We start from the raw sequence: 17,090 nt of genomic DNA, 5'->3' as shown, positions 1-17,090 counted from the left end.
TCAGTCTTGCAGTTAATCAAATCACACAAGTTCCCGAACAAATTGGTGATCATGATCGATTCCGAGGTGAAGAAAACACAACGGAAGGAGTACGTTTTCACTGACTCCAAGGTTTGTCACATGGATCTTTGTTCTCAAAGTCAATGATCCAATCACTTAGCTTACTTCTTTTTCTCACTGTGGTGATTCTTGTTTTAAACAGAAGTCTCAGCTTAGGCAAGTTACTTTTCACTTACTCATCCTGAACTCGATCTTTCAATGAGTCTCACCACTTGCTCCCTTGACTGCATTCCCATTGAACTGCTGATCATTAGCTTCCTTGCCCTGAATCCCATGCTGGTTGAGATTGTGAACGGCTTCCTCTCTGCAGGTATTGTCCATTTCCTTGTCAGAACCTTTGTCACCATCCCCTTCTCAAAAACTTCATGCTCTGCCCTTGGCAACCATCCATCTCCAATCCAACTTTCTCTTCCAAATTTCTTGAATGTGTTGTTGCTTTTCAAGTCTCCTCTCATCTTTCTCATCTCTTCATATCTGAAACTGTCTCAATAGACTTTCACCTCTGAAGCTCAAACCAATCCACTCACAGTCAAATGTGACTGTAACAGGGGGGAATAATATTTCCTCATTTTATAACACCTATGCTGCAACTTCTGACACACTTGCCTGTAGCATTTTCCCCAGGACCTCTCGTCCATTGTTCGGCTCGGTGAGATTATTTTTGCTTGGTGTCGCTTATATAATTGTGAGACCATCTCAAGAAATGGTTGCTCTTTCTATCCTCACATTTTCTGGCTTTACTTCTACCTGCTCAGATTTTTTTTTCACTGTCACCAACGTATGAGATATTCCATTTAGTTGAACAGTGGAAAGACTGAAGCTATTGTCTTCAGCTCTTGTCGCAATTTCCTGACTCTGGACGACCCTTTCCCTGGTCACTGTCTCAGGCTGAACTCTTGTTGTCCCATTTAAACAAAAACTAATTTTTGACACCAATTCTTCATTCACACAAAGGCCACCTTTGTAACATCAGGCATCACCACTCCTGCCTTATCCACCCTTTTGACATCCCCAGACATGACCATTCCAGACCAATCATTGGCTGACCTCCCTCATTCTCTGATGCCTATTTCCCATACCTCAATGTCCTGTTCAACCATCACTCCTGAATCTAAAATTGCAAATTCTCTACATCCTCCCCATCTGCCACCTCCTATATATCCTTTGTTGCCCTGTGTTCCTCTGACTGTTCTCATCTATTCCTCCAAACAGCCCCACAAAGCTAGCCATGCCTCTTAGCCACTCAGACCTCATGCTCTGGAATTATTTGCTTAAATTCTTCTGTCTCACTGCTTCCCTCACAGAGTTCCACCTTAAAATCCCCTTCAAAATTCACCTCCCCAGTCTTCGTGTGCTTTCATTTGTCTAATTACTCAGCCTGTAAACTGCCTTGGGACACTTATCCTTCTTTGAAGTATGTTTTGGTTTGATTTTGTTGAGGGATAGATGCTGCTCAAGACATCTAACTGAGTTATATTCAGAGGAAAGCACCTCTTGTCTACACTCCAATAGAGCCTGGAGACATGTCCAAAGGATGAGGAACAAGGTGAACCAGAGGGTAACAATTGAGGAATAAGGGAAGTGCAGAATGTGAGGAGAGAAAACTGGATTGGGAAAGGCTAACGAAAGGATGACGAGAGAACTGGGAGAGAGTGTACACCAGGATGGGGGAGGTGAATGAAGGTGTGAAATGTACCTGTTGCAAACTGGTAGTGATAGCAACATTGAATCAAGATAAATAAATGTTATTTGCCTTTTTACTGGCAGTGTTACAGTGGTCCTTTTTGAGACTGCTGTTTAGACTAGTATAGATCATCTAAAACCACACTGAACCTGTGGTGTTCTCATTTGAACCTCTGCCTCCTTGTTTTCAGAAACGGGAAGGGTTCTGCCAACTGTTGCAGCTGATGAAGAATAAACATTCAGACTTCCCAGAGCCCGACATGATCAACATCTTCATTGGAACCTGGAACATGGGTAAGGGGTATTGGTAGTGAGCGCACTAGAGAGTGAGATGAGTTATTTAGTATGTGGTCCTAACAGTTACGCACATATACCAAGCTCGCTCTCTTATTCACTACAAAATTTGCTCCACTATCTATTTTCCAAAGTTAAACTCTTCCAGCCTTGAGTTACTTTGCCCCAGCTTCCTTCCAACTCTCCTATATCGTGTGTAACACATTACAAATGCCTATTTTATTCAAAAGGCACCTGTTAGACATTTATTTGTCTAAATTTAAATCTTCAGTGGCCCATTTCAAGAGAACAATCAATAACAGGGATGGGTTTGATTTTTGCCCCCAGCCGAGGTGGGCAGGTGTGTAAGTCTGTGCCGAAAAGCAGAATGTCAGTTTGCTGGTGTCAATAACCACCCATCTACCTCCCACCCTCCCCCCCAACACACAGACACAGACCCACACCCACACACACAGACACATATGGACACACAGACACAGGTACATACATACACCAACACACACACACACACAGGTAGACACAGACACAGATACATGCACATACCAACACACAGACACAGATGCGCGTGCACACACACACGCGCACACATACACATAGACACACACACGCACGCTGGAGAGGGAATGGGAGTTGGCAGGGCCACCCACCCACAAGTGACTGATGGGGAACTCGATGGGTTATGAAAGAACCAGTCAGGCCAGGTGCTTCAGCCAGCACCACCCGCCCCAACCCCCGGGGCTAGCCCATGGTAAGAACTCACTGAGAGGAGAGGTCTGAGACCCCAGAATTCCAAAGAATACGTGCAAAGAAGATCCCTCAAAATAGAGCTCTGTTTCTTCTGCTGTCTTATCCAACAGCACCTTGATTTTGTGATTCACATCCATGTGTTCAAATTTCTCCGATAGCCTATTCCCTTTCCCACTTTTCTTTGTGAGCTTCTTCTCCCACAGTTCTTTGAAAACTCTACTTTTCTACATTGATTTTAATCGCTTCACTGTTGCCTTTCATCCACTGAGGGCCTCAGCTCTGAAATTCTCTCCCTAAATCTTTTCCTCCTCACCATTTCTCTCTCTTCCTTTAAAAACTCTCCCAACTCCTTTTGGCTCCTGTCCTCACATCCGCTCATGTGACTCGGGGTCAAAATCTGTCCGATAACACCTCTGTGAATGACCTCTGCTCTGTGAAGGGTGCTTTGTAAAGGCAAGTTGTTGTTGGTGTTGATCGTCTAGGTAATGCCTCACCGCCAGCGGACATACGGTCGTGGTTCCTTTGCCGAGGCCAGGGGAAAACGCAGGATGACACAGCCGTGGACATCCCCCATGATATTTACATTATCGGCACACAGGAAGACACGCAGGGAGAGAAGGAGTGGGTGGAATTGATCAAATCCACATTAAAGGACATTACCTACATAAAGTTTAAACATGTAAGTACATTGAAGCCCTATCCTCCAAGGCGAGAGTCACCAGAAATGGAGTGGCTATTGAATAGAAGCTCAGAGTCCGAACAATTTATGGATGAGGGATTAATCCCACACATGAAGCTGACAGGACTGCACTGCTCTAGCGTACCGATAATGGCTAGGCAGTGGGCCTACTGGTATTATCGCCAGACTGTTAATCCAGAGACTCAGATAATGTCCTGGGGACCCGTGTTCGAATCCCACCACGGCAGATGGTGGAATTTGAATTCAATAAATATTTGGAATTAAGAGTCTAATGATGACCATGAATCCATTCTTGATTGTTGGGAAAAACCCACCTGGTTCATGAATGTCCTTTAGGAAAGGAAACTGCCATCCTTACCTGGTCTGGCCTACATATGATTCCAGACCCACAGCGATGTGGTTGACTCTTAACTGCCCTCTGAGCAATTAGGGATGGGCAATCAATGCTCCCTCACCAGTAATGCCCTCATCCCGTGAATGAATAAAGAAAAAAAAGCTCAATGGTAAGATCTGATGGGGTATTATGTCACTGATAACAGCCTAATGATCAATGGTTCATCAAGGATTGAAAACACCACGGTTCGATTATTTAACACTACAAGTTAGGAGGTAGACATTACAACAAGCCAGCTAATCTGTGTGTGTGTGTGTGTGTGTGTGTGTGTGTGTGTGTGTGTGTGTGTGTGTGTATGCAATTTACAGTCCCGCAGAGCATGCGGTGTCAGGCAGAATTGCCACATTGCATACGCACATCACATGGTGTCCTTAAAGGTGAATTCTCTCTCAAAGATGAAGTACATGTAGAGAACAGCAGAGGCGAATAGACCTGCTGTTAAGGATCAATTACTTTGCATTCATCTCCAAATAATCTCACAAACCAGTGCTGTAATGGGTGAGGTAGTGCCAGCCGTGGGAATCCTTACCCTGGTAGACATTTGAACATGCTTTAGGGTTAGAGTTAGATATGAATTGGATGGAAAAGGCTAGTGCCTTACCCACTATGCTAGCTGGCAGAACCGACTGTGTTACTGTTTGTCAGATAAAATGCTGGGATGCAAGCAAAAGATTATTGACATGAAAATAACATATACAATATACAGGGTGATTTAGTGAGTCTCAATAGCAGTGCAGAGCACCATTGGATAGTAGGGTTAGGCTAACCTCATCATTCAGGGACAGACCACTTTCTGGCCCCGTCACTGGGGATAAATGGGGAGTAAGGGATGAGCTGCATGAACATTGCTAAGAAGCAAATCAGAGCAAGAGTACCCTCACGACAATTCCATGCATTAAAATGATCTGTGTCACTGAGGAACAGTTTGTTTATTCACCTTATGGAAGTCACCAGTTTCATGCTACACAGTGACTAGGGACAGAATAAGTTAAAAGCCCGAAAAGGGAGAAATCATTCCAACCTGTATAAAGCCAACAACAGTTTTAACAAAGTGTGGAGCTGGATGAACACAGCAGGCCAAGCAGCATCTCAGGAGCACAAAAGCTGACGTTTCGGGCCTAGACCCTTCATCAGAGAGGGGAATGGGGACAGGGAACTGGAATGAATAGGGAGAGAGGGGGAGGCGGACCGAAGATGGAGAGAAAACAAGATAGGTAGAGAGGAGAGTATAGGTGAGGAGGTAGGGAGGGGATAGGTCAGTCCAGGTAAGATGGACAGGTCAAGGAGGTGGGATGAGGTGGTAGGTAGGAAATGGAGGTGCGGCTTGAGGTGGGAGGAAGGGATGGGTGAGAGGAAGAACAGGTTAGGGAAGCAGAGACAGGCTGGGCTGGTTTTGGGATGCAGTGGGGGGAGGAGGGGAAGAACTGGGCTGGTTTTGGGATGCAGTGGGGGAAGGGGAGATACCTCACCATCAAACCCGCAGACAAGGGTGGCGCAGTGGTAGTATGGCGCATTGACCTCTACAACGCCGAGGCCAAAAGCCAACGCTCCAACACCTCCTCCCGCCCCCTTGATCACAACCCCATCCCCGAGCACCAAACCATCATCTCCAACACCATCCATGACCTCATCACCTCAGGGGACCTCCCACCCACAGCCTCCAACCTCATTGTTCCCCAACCCCGCACAGCCTGTTTCTATCTCCTTCCCAAAATCCACAAACCTGCCTGCCCTGGTCGACCCATCGTCTCAGCCCGTTCCTGCCCCACTGAACTCATCTCCACCAATCTAGACTCCATTTTCTCCCCTTTGGTCCAGGAACTCCCCACCTACGTCCGTGATACCACCCACACCCTCCACCTCCTCCAGGACTTCCTATTTCCTGGCCCCCAACACCTCATTTTCACCATGGACGTCCAGTCCCTATATACATGTATTCCTCCACTTCTTCCTGTCCCGCAGGCCCGACCAATCCCCCTCCACTGACACCATCATCCGCCTAGCCAAACTCTTCCTCACCCTCAACAACTTCTCTTTCGATTCCTCCCACTTTCTACAGACAAAGGGGGTGGCCATGGGTACTCGCATGGGCCCAAGCTATGCCTGCCTCTTTGTAGGTTACGTGGAACAGTCCCTCTTCCGCACCTACACAGGCCACCTCTTCCTCCGTTACATTGACTGCATCGGCGCTGCCTCTTGCTCCCAGAGGAGGTCGAACAGTTCATCCACTTCACCAACACCTTCCACCCCAACCTCAAGTTCACCTGGGCCATCTCCAACACATCCCTCACCTTCCTGGACCTCTCAGTCTCCATCTCAGGTAACCAGCTAGAAACTGATGTCCATTTCAAGCCCACTGACTCCCACAGCTACGTAGAATGCACCTCCTCCCACCCACCCTCCTGCAAAAATTCCATCCCCTATTCCCAATTACTCCGCCACCGCCGCATCTGCTCCCAGGATGATGCATTCCACTTCCGCACATCCCAGATGTCTACTTTCTTCAAGGACTGCAACTTTCCCCCTGCAGTGGTCGAGAACGTCCTTGACCACTCTCCCGCATTTCCCGCAACACATCCCTCACACTCCGTCCCCGCCACAACCGCCCCCAGAGGATCCCCGTCGTTCTCATATACCACCCCACCAACCTCCGGATACAACGCATCATCCTGCAACACTTCCGCCATCTATAATCCGACCCCACCACCCAAGACATTTTTCCATCCCCTCCCTTGCCTGCCTTCCGGAGAGACCACTCTCTCCACGACTCCCTTGTCCACTCCACACTCCCCTCCAACCCCACCACACCCAGCACCTTCCCCTGCAACCGCAGGAAGTGCTACACTTGCCCCCACACGTCCTCCCTCACCCCCATCCCAGGTCCCAAGATGACCTTCCACATCAAGCAGAGGTTCACCTGCACATCTGCCAATGTGGTATATTTTATCCATTGCACCCGGTGTGGCTTCTTCTACATTGGGGAAACCAAGTGGAGGCTTGGGGACCACTTTGCAGAACACCTCCGCTCAGTTCGCAACAAACAACTGCACCTCCCAGTCGCGAACCATTTCAACTCCCCCTCCCATTCCTCAGATGACATGTCCATCATGGGCCTCCTGCAGTGCCACAATGATGCCACCCGAAGGTTGCAGGAACAGCAACTCATATTCCGCTTGGGAACCCTGCAGCCCAATGGCATCAATGTGGACTTCACCAGCTTCAAAATCACCCCTTCCCCCACCGCATCCCAAAACCAGCCCAGTTCGTCCCCTCCTCCCGATACTGCACCCCAAAACCAGCCCAGCCTGTCTCTGCTTCCCTAACCTGTTCTTCCTCTCACCCATCCCTTCCTCCCACCTCAAGCCGCACATCCATTTCCTACCTACCACCTCATCCCGCCTCCTTGACCTGTCCATCTTCCCTGGACTGACCTATCCCCTCCCTACCTCCCCACCTATACTCTCCCCTCTACCTATCTTGTTTTCTCTCCATCTTCGGTCCGCCTCCCCCTCTCTCCCTATTTATTCCAGTTCCCTCCCCCCATCCCCCTCTCTGATGAAGGTTCTAGGCCCGAAATGTCAGCTTTTGTGCTCCTGAGATGCTGCTGGGCCTGCTGTGTTCATCCAGCCTCACATTTTATTATCTTGGATTCTCCAGCATCTGCAGTTCCCATTATCTCTGAAGCAGTTTTAACAACAGCGTTTCCGCCATTGGTACTCGCTCCGCCATCAGTACTCGCTCCGCCATCAGTACCCACCACCACCATCAGTACCCACCACCACCATCAGTACCCACCACCACCATCAGTACTCACTCCGCCATCAGTACTCTCTCCACCATCATTACCCACCACGACCATCAGTACTCGCTCCTCCATCACTACCCACCACCACCATCAGTGCTCGCTCCGCCATCAGTACCCACTTCCACCATCAGTACCCACTTCCACCATCAGTGCTCGCTCCGCCATCAGTACCCACTTCCACCATCAGTACCCACCACCATCATCAGTACTCGCTCCTCCATCAGTACCCACTTCCACCATCAGTACCCACTTCCACCATCAGTACCCACTTCCACCATCAGTACCCACTTCCACCATCAGTACTCGCTCCACCATCAGTACTCGCTCCACCATCAGTACCCACTTCCACCATCAGTACCCACTTCCACCATCAGTACTCGCTCCACCATCAGTACTCGCTCCACCATCAGTACCCACCACCACCATCATTACCCACTCTGCCATCAGTACCCACTCTGTGCCATCATTACCCACTCTGCCATCAGTACCCACTCCGCCGTCAGTACCCACCACCACCATCAGTACTCGCTCCGCCATCAGTACCCACCACCACCATCAGTACCCACCACCACCATCAGTACTCACTCCGCCATCAGTACTCTCTCCACCATCATTACCCACCACGACCATCAGTACTCGCTCCTCCATCACTACCCACCACCACCATCAGTGCTCGCTCCGCCATCAGTACCCACTTCCACCATCAGTACCCACTTCCACCATCAGTGCTCGCTCCGCCATCAGTACCCACTTCCACCATCAGTACCCACCACCATCATCAGTACTCGCTCCTCCATCAGTACCCACTTCCACCATCAGTACCCACTTCCACCATCAGTACCCACTTCCACCATCAGTACTCGCTCCACCATCAGTACTCGCTCCACCATCAGTACCCACCACCACCATCATTACCCACTTCCACCATCAGTACTCGCTCCACCATCAGTACCCACCACCACCATCTGTACTCGCTCCTCCATCAGTACTCGCTCCTCCATCAGTACCCACCACCACCATCAGTACTCGCTCCGCCATCAGTACCCACTTCCACCATCAGTACTCTCTCCACCATCAGTACCCACGTCCATCATCAGTACCCGCTCCGCCTTCAGTACCCGCTCTGCCATCAGTACCCGCTCTGCCATCAGTACCCACCACCACCATCATTACCCACCACCACCATCATTACCCACTCCGCCATCAGTACTCGCTCCGCCATCTGTACCCACTCCGCATTCTGTACCTACTCCGCATTCTGTACCTACTCCGCATTCTGTACCTACTCCGCCATCATTACCCACCACCACCATCAGTACTCGCTCCTCCATGAGTACTCGCTCCGCCATCAGTACCCACCACCACCATCATTACCCACCACCACCATCAGTACTCGCTCCTCCATGAGTACTCGCTCCGCCATCAGTACTCGCTCCTCCATCATTACCCACCACCACAATCTGTACTCACTCCGCCATCAGTACTCTCTCCGCCATCAGTACCCACCACCACAATCTGTACTCACTCCGCCATCAGTACTCTCTCCGCCATCAGTACCCACCACCACCATCAGTACTCGCTCCTCCATGAGTACTCGCTCCGCCATCAGTACCCACCACCACCATCATTACCCACCACCACCATCATTACCCACCTCCGCCATCAGTACTCGCTCCTCCATCATTACCCACCACCACAATCTGTACTCACTCCGCCATCAGTACTCTCTCCGCCATCAGTACCCACCACCACCATCATTACCCACTCTGCCATCAGTACCCACTCTGCCATCATTACCCACTCTGCCATCAGTACTCGCTCCGCCATCAGTACTCTCTCCGCCATCATTACCCACCACCACCATCTGTACCCGCTGTTCCATCAGTACCTGCTCTTCCATCAGTACCCACCTCTGCCATCAGTACTCACTCTGCCATCAGTACCCACTCCGCCATCATTACCCACCACCACCGTCAGTACTCGCTCCTCCATCAGTACTCGCTCCTCCATCAGTACTCGCTCTGCCATCAGTACCCACCACCACCATCTGTACTCAGTCTGCCATCAGTACTCTCTCCGCCATCATTACTCACCACCACCATCAGTACCCACTCCGCCATCAGTACCCACCACCACCATCAGTACTCGCTCCTCCATCAGTACTCGCTCCTCCATCAGTACCCACTTCCACCATCAGTACCCACTCCCACCATCAGTACCCACCACCACCATCAGTACCCACTCCGCCATCAGTACCCACCACCACCATCAGTACTCTCTCCGCCAGCATTACCTACCACCACCATCAGTACTTGCTCCTCCATCAGTACCCACCACCACCATCAGTACCCACCACCACCATCAGTACTCGCTCCGCCATCAGTACTCGCTCCGCCATCAGTACTCGCTCCGCCATCAGTACCCACCACCACCATCTGTAGTCACTCCGCCATCAGTACTCTCTCCGCCATCATTACTCACCACCTCCATCAGTACCCACTCCGCCATCAGTACCAGCTCTGCCATCAGTACCAGCTCTGCCATCAGTACCCGCTCTGCCACCAGTACCCACTTCCACCATCAGCACCCAGCACCACCATTGTTACCCACTCCGCCATCAGTACCCACTCTGCCATCAGTACCCACCTCCGCCATCAGTACTCTCTCCGCCATCAGTACCCACCAACACCATCGTTACCCACTCCGCCATCAGTACCCACTCTGCCATCAGTACCCACCACCGCCATCAGTACCCACCACCGCCATCAGTACCCACTCCGCCATCAGTCCTCACTCCACCATCAGTACCCACCACCATCAGAACTCATCTACACCATCCCTGTCCAAAAAAACCAGTCCTTTACCAGCGCCACCCCCCACCAAAAACCTCCCCTCCCTTACCGACACCACACCTCACCAAAACCAGCCCCTTCTTCACCTACACCGACCCCCACCAAAACCACCTGCTCCCTTACCTACACACCCCCACCAAAACCACCTGTTCCCTTACCTACGCCCCCCCACCAAAACCACACGCCCCCCCCCCACCAAAACCACCTGTTCGCTTACCTACGCCATTGTTCACCAACACTGACCCCTTCAATCCCTCCTGCCAGCCTCCAGAACCAGGTGCAACAGGAGGGAAATATGTCATAACTAATCACATTTCACTTTCTCCTTTCTAATGTTTCGATTGTACTTTTGTTTTGTAGATTGCAACACAGACCCTATGGAATATCCGGATAGTTATTCTGGCAAAACCGGAGCATGAAAACCGGATCAGCCACATTTCCACCAGCAGCGTTAAAACTGGCATCGCCAATGCACTTGGTACAAAACATTTCTGACTCATTAATTTGAGAAAGTCTTGTGGGAAACTCTTCTTTCAATGTCTGCACTTCCAGGTGGTGCAATAAACAGGTTGTTTAGTAGGTTTGGGTCAGACACTGTCCTTTCACACTCTGGGACTGGCTGGGACAGTGGGTCAGACACTGTCCTTTCACACTCTGGCACTGGCTGGGACAGTGGGTCAGATACTGTCCTATCACACTCTGGGACAGACTGGGACAGTGGGTCAGACACTGTCCTTTCACACTCTGGGACTGGCTGGGACAGTGGGTCAGACACTGTCCTTTCACACTCTGGCACTGGCTGGGTCAGTGGGTCAGATACTGTCTTATCACACTCTGGGACAGACTGGGACAGTGGGTCGGACACTGTCCTTTCACACTCTGGGACTGGCTGGGACAGTGGGTCAGACACTGTCCTTTCACACTCTGGCACTGGCTGGGACAGTGGGTCAGATACTGTCCTATCACACTCTGGGACAGACTGGGACAGTGGGTCAGACACTGTCCTTTCACACTCTGGGACTGGCTGGGACAGTGGGTCAGATACTGTCCTTTCACACTCTGGGACTGGCTGGGACAGTGGGTCAGATACTGTCCTTTCACACTCTGGGACTGACTGGGACAGTGGGTCAGACACTGTCCTTTCACACTCTGGGACTGGCTGGGACAGTGGGTCAGACACTGTCCTTTCACACTCTGGGACAGACTGGGACAGTGGGTCAGACACTGTCCTTTCACACTCTGGGACAGACTGGGACAGTGGGTCAGACACTGTCCTTTCACACTCTGGGACTGGCTGGGACAGTGGGTCAGATACTGTCCTTTCACACTGTGGGCCCAGCATAAACTGCACTATGGACCCTGAGGTAAACTGTATTCTGGGGCTAGAGGTATACCACAGTCAGGACTAGAGAGAGTGGGAATAGGTTTAAGCTGTTCACTGTCTGATCACAATGATACCACAAAAAGACCTCGGTTCCTGCAATATAAATCTTCAAACAGTGACAGCAGATATTGAGCAGATTATGCCCTATGATGATGTTTTCAGCAATGAGGTCAGTGATCCAGGGTAATAAATTGCCCAGAACCATTAAAACACAGCCCTAGATGAATAATGTATGATTAATTTAATATGAGCCAATGTAAAGACAGTCACAAACATTCAGCCACTCAGGAGACATTCTGTCTACCTTCAGTGTGAGTCACTGAATAATTGGTCATTCTTCTGGGGAATCTTTTTGTACACACATTTGCAGATGTGGGATTGCATTTAGTGCTAAGTGATTTAATGTGCGGGGAATGCTTAGAACCAATTTATATTTTAGTTAGTTGTCACACACTTGCTTTCTCTAGCTTTTTGAATGCTATTTAACACAGTAAGATTTTTGGAAACAAAGGGTCTTTGATGTGGAAAACTATATCAGTAAGAGATCAGTCACAACTGTTGCACAGAGCTGGGTCCCATGACACAGCAGATTATAATGTTTATGGGCACAAAAGGGACTTTTCTTGTTCCCTGCTTGTGCTGATTGAAAGGAACAAGAAAGAGGAATTGAGAAAGTAGAAACCAAATTGTCCCACAACACTTTGTAGACAATTTTCTTTTTCAAATTCTTGTTCATCTTTTCCTGCAGTGCAGATGGTCAGCAAGTGTGCAACCGTTGGTTCTTGATTGACTGCAGCAAAATAGGGATGATTCTGGAACAGCAAATTATTCAAATAATGGACTTGCTGAGATCCAGGATTAGATATGAATGGTTTTCACTCTATTCGTTAGGATAGTGGGTCAGACACTGTCCTTTCGCATTCTGGGACAGACTGGGACAGTGGGTCGGACACTGTCCTTTCACACTCTGGGACAGACTGGGACAGTGGGTCGGACACTGTCCTTTCACACTCTGGTACAGACTGGGACAGTGGGTCAGACACTGACCTTTCACACTCTGGGACTGGCTGGGACAGTGGGTCGGACGCTGTCCTTTCACACTCTGGGACAGACTGGGACAGACTGGGACAGTGGGTCAGACACTGTCCTTTCACACTCTGGGACTGGCTGGGACAGTGGGTCGGACGCTGTCCTTTCACACTCTGGGACAGACTGGGACAGTGGGTCAGACACTGTCCTTTCACACTCTGGGACAGACTGGGACAGTGGGTCAGACACTGTCCTTTCACACTCTGGGACTGGCTGGACAGTGGGTCGGACACTGTCCTTTCACACTCTGGGACAGACTGGGACAGTGGGTCGGACACTGTCCTTTCACACTCTGGGACAGACTGGGACGGTGGGTCAGACACTGTCCTTTCACACTCTGGGACTGGCTGGGACATTGACTTTCAAACTGTTTGGAGCTGAACTACAAGAATATTTGGTACTGCTTGATTACATAGTCTGGGATGGTCTTGTCTCTTCAGGCTTATGACATGGAGCTCAAGCCCCAATTAATGATAAGGACTCAGTATCTCCTTTTCGGCCATTAAAGTCACATTAAAATTAATTGGAAAAATCACTGGTAATTAAATGTGAAATACAGTGATGACTAGTATTGGGATGTGGACAAATTGGATGATTGTTAGGTGAGGTGTTTATGAAGAGTTAATGGTAGATTATGATGTATTTTGTAAGGCTTTTTGCTTTTTGGACTAATCAGTTGAGTAACTTTATTTTAATTTTCAGGTAACAAAGGTGCGGTGGGGGTGTCCTTCATGTTTAATGGTACATCCTTGGGATTTGTTAACAGCCACCTGACCTCAGGAAGTGAGAAAAAGCTAAGGTAAGAGTAGAGAGGAACTGATGGGGTCTCTCCTTGACATGTGATAGTGCTTCCCAAATTTTTGATTTGTCTAAATTCGTTGGAATAGCGGTTTTCATTGAAACACGCACAGTATCTCAAAATAGTTGCTCAGAAGATGTAAATCTATGCAATGATAACCAGGTAATCACTCATCATTGCTTCAGAAGATGCAAGTGCTGCACAGTGGATCTCCTTGACCTTTTCTGGAAACGTCATATCAAATGAACTGCAGAAAACTCAAAAGATCCCCAAGGATCAGTTCTGCAATCGCCACTTTCTGTACACAACATGAAAGGAACTTTGAACTCAGGCTGAGGCAGAATCTGCTGTCTCGGATTGATGTGAAGGACCTCCTGGTCCTATTCAAAGAAGATCAGGGAGTACTGCTGGTGTCCTGGTCTTCATTTATCTTTCAATCAGTGTGACTGAAAAAGCAAGCAATCTCATTACCCTTTGTGGGATCTTGCAGTGCACAGATATTTTCTCGGTGACTTAAGCACTAGGACGTTCTTCAGCCATAAGAGGTGCTGTGCGATGCAAAGCTTTCTGCCAAGAATGACATCACTGTGTAATTGTTGCTGTCAACAGCTGGTTGAAGGGTAACCGGCAGGAAGATCCCAGTCGGACCATGCTGAGTAGAGTTACCTTGGTGTGCTGCATTTAATCTGGGTGTCTGCATTGCTATGGGATTGAAGTAAAAGCAGATAAATGGAAATACTTCTAAACGACAAGTTCCTATGATCCAGATTGCGCTGCTCGAAAGCATGGTGGAAGCAGATACATAACTAACTCATAAAAGCAATTTGGATAAAAACTTGAACATCTTTGAAAGACTATGGGTCTGAAATTAATTGGCTCGGTCTTTCTGAAGGTTAGTACGGGCATTACAGATCAAATGGCCTTCTTCAATAGTGTACGACTCTCTGAACCCCAGCCCTCACGTGGCAGGAAAGAAAAATGCATTCTAACAAAAGAGCTTTCAGAGGATCTCTTTTTTTTATGGACTTTGGTCTGCTCTGATCTGTTTATCATTTTCTCCTTTGGCAGGCGGAACCAGAATTATATCAATATCCTGCGCTTTCTGAACCTTGGAGATAAGAAGTTAGGTCCATTTGACATTACCAATCGGTTCACACATCTATTCTGGCTTGGTGATTTGAACTACAGAGTGGAGCTTCCAACACAGGTCAGAGTGGCTGACAATGCTGTCTTTCATTGCTTTTAGTGTCACCATGACCTGTTTCACAGATCGTAATTCTATTCATCCTTTTCCCCCACTTTCATGACTGAAGGTGCTGGTCTGTGCTGAAATACCACAGCAGGCTTTGTACCTCCTGTCTATGTCACCCTTAAAGGAGGATGCTGGGTTTTTTATTCCGTTGAAAGGCGAAAATCCTGTGTCATCTCGACACGATCTGAGGATTGAGCCAAAGTGCTCGCCCAACACAATGCCTTATCAAGTATGAAGACTAGGGCCCATGCCTTGACTCGCTTGGACTGTGCATTCCCCGATACGGGTACCTTCTACTCCCTGTGCCAAACTGGACAGAGTTGAGGTATTTTATAAAGGGTCTGGTAGAGTACCTAGGCTTCTGAATCTTAGCTTCCTGTGGATGTTTCAATCAGAGCACATTGAGCTTATGATCAAAAATCTTTGCGCACTAAGGCCAGTGAGAGAAAGTGAAGCTTATGATCGATAGGTCTTTGCGCACTAAGGTCAGTGAGAGAATGTGAAGTTGATTAGTGTCAAGTTATTGATTTTTGGTCAAAAATCTGGAAATTCTTTCTTAACGTCATTGTTCATATCTCAACCTACCCCAAGCACTGCTTACAACCATTACTTCGAGGGTAATTAGGCAGTTGAGAGGTTACCTTATGAAGTTTTATTAAGTAGTGAAGGGTATAGATAAGGTGAATGACAGATGTATTTTCCCTAGGGTGGGGATTTCAACCAATGAGGTCCACAACCCATGAAGAAATTAAACAAAAGAAGTCCATTCAGGACTTTCTCCCCTTTTGTTTGTCATTTATTTAGTTGATTTAGATGAGAATATAAAAAGTATGGTTAGTAAGTGTGCAGATGAGACCAAAAACGGTGGTAAAGTAGACAGTGAAGAAGGTTATCTAAGATTACAGAGATCTTGATCAACAAGGTCAATGAGCTGAAGAATGGCAAATAGAGTTTAATTTGGATAAATGCGAGCTATTGCATTTTGGTAAAACAAACAAAGGCAGGACATGCACAATAAAAGTGCGGGTGGGGGATTTCAAGACTAGTAGCACATTTTTAAGGTGAGATGAGAAAGATTTTAAAAAGACTTGAGGGGCAACTTTGTTTTAAACAAGAGAGGTGTGGAATGAACTTCCAGAAGAAGATGCCGATACAGAACAATGTTTAAAAGACATTTAGTTAAGTATAGTAAGAAACGTTAGGAGGGATATGAGCCAAGCGCGGGCAGATGGGACTATTTCAGTTTGGAATTATGGTTGAGATGGATTTATTGGACTGAAGAATTTGTTTCCATGTTGTATGAGCCTATGACTTTATAATTTTTTTGAATGTCAAAGCAGTTTCAGTGAGCTGTATGGCCTATTCCTGTCTTTTATGTTCTTATTAACACATGAAAACAGCCTCACCTCACACACAGAAGATTAGATTCCCTACAGCGTGGAAACAGGCCCTTTGGCCCAACAGGTCCACACAGCCCCTTGAAGCATCCCACCCAGGCCCATCCCCCTATAACCTACACATCCCTGAACACTATGGGCAATTTAGCATGGCTAATCCACCTAGCCTGCACATCTTTGGACTGTGGGAGGAAACCGGAGCACCCGGAGGAAACCCACGCAGACACAGGGAGAATGTGCAAACTCCACACAGACTGTCACCCGAGGCTGGAATCGAACCTGGGTCCCTGGCGCTGTGAGGCAGCAGTGCTAACCACTGAGCCACTGTGCCGCCCCTTTGCATTTCTGAAAAGGGAGATATAATTCCTACAGTGTGGAAGCAGGCCATTCAGCCCATCAAGTCCACACCAACCCTCCATAGAGCATCCCATCTGCACCCATCCCATACCCCTCTCTCTGTAACCCTGCATTTCCCAAGGCCATTCCATCTAACCTGCACATCTTTGGGCTGTGGGAGGAAACCAGAACACCCAGATGGAACCCACGCAGACAGAGGGAGAATGTACAGACTTGCACATACAGTCACCTGAGGCTGGAGTCAAACCCGGGCACCTGGCGCTGTGAGGCAGCAGTG

The 17,090-nt window shown here is 48.6% G+C and overlaps 1 protein-coding gene across 3 annotated transcripts in view; it reads left to right on the top strand.

Annotated features, from left to right (window-relative positions):
* inpp5d (inositol polyphosphate-5-phosphatase D) overlaps nucleotides 1-17,090 on the top strand; it is a 121,275-nt gene that overhangs the window by 61,771 nt on the left and 42,414 nt on the right. For all 3 annotated transcript variants that reach the window (XM_048542193.2, XM_048542195.2, XM_048542194.2), the window contains exons 10-15: nucleotides 5-111; nucleotides 1,935-2,037; nucleotides 3,267-3,463; nucleotides 10,896-11,013; nucleotides 13,711-13,807; nucleotides 14,876-15,014. In XM_048542193.2, coding sequence (XP_048398150.2) covers nucleotides 5-111; nucleotides 1,935-2,037; nucleotides 3,267-3,463; nucleotides 10,896-11,013; nucleotides 13,711-13,807; nucleotides 14,876-15,014 — 761 coding nt within the window. The remainder of the gene's footprint in view (nucleotides 1-4; nucleotides 112-1,934; nucleotides 2,038-3,266; nucleotides 3,464-10,895; nucleotides 11,014-13,710; nucleotides 13,808-14,875; nucleotides 15,015-17,090) is intronic.

This window comes from Stegostoma tigrinum, chromosome 14 (genome assembly GCF_030684315.1).
Source record: "Stegostoma tigrinum isolate sSteTig4 chromosome 14, sSteTig4.hap1, whole genome shotgun sequence".
Lineage (NCBI taxonomy): Eukaryota > Metazoa > Chordata > Chondrichthyes > Orectolobiformes > Stegostomatidae > Stegostoma > Stegostoma tigrinum.
The sequence above is the reverse complement of the archived record's forward strand: the minus strand, read 5'-3'. Positions and strand labels throughout refer to the sequence as shown.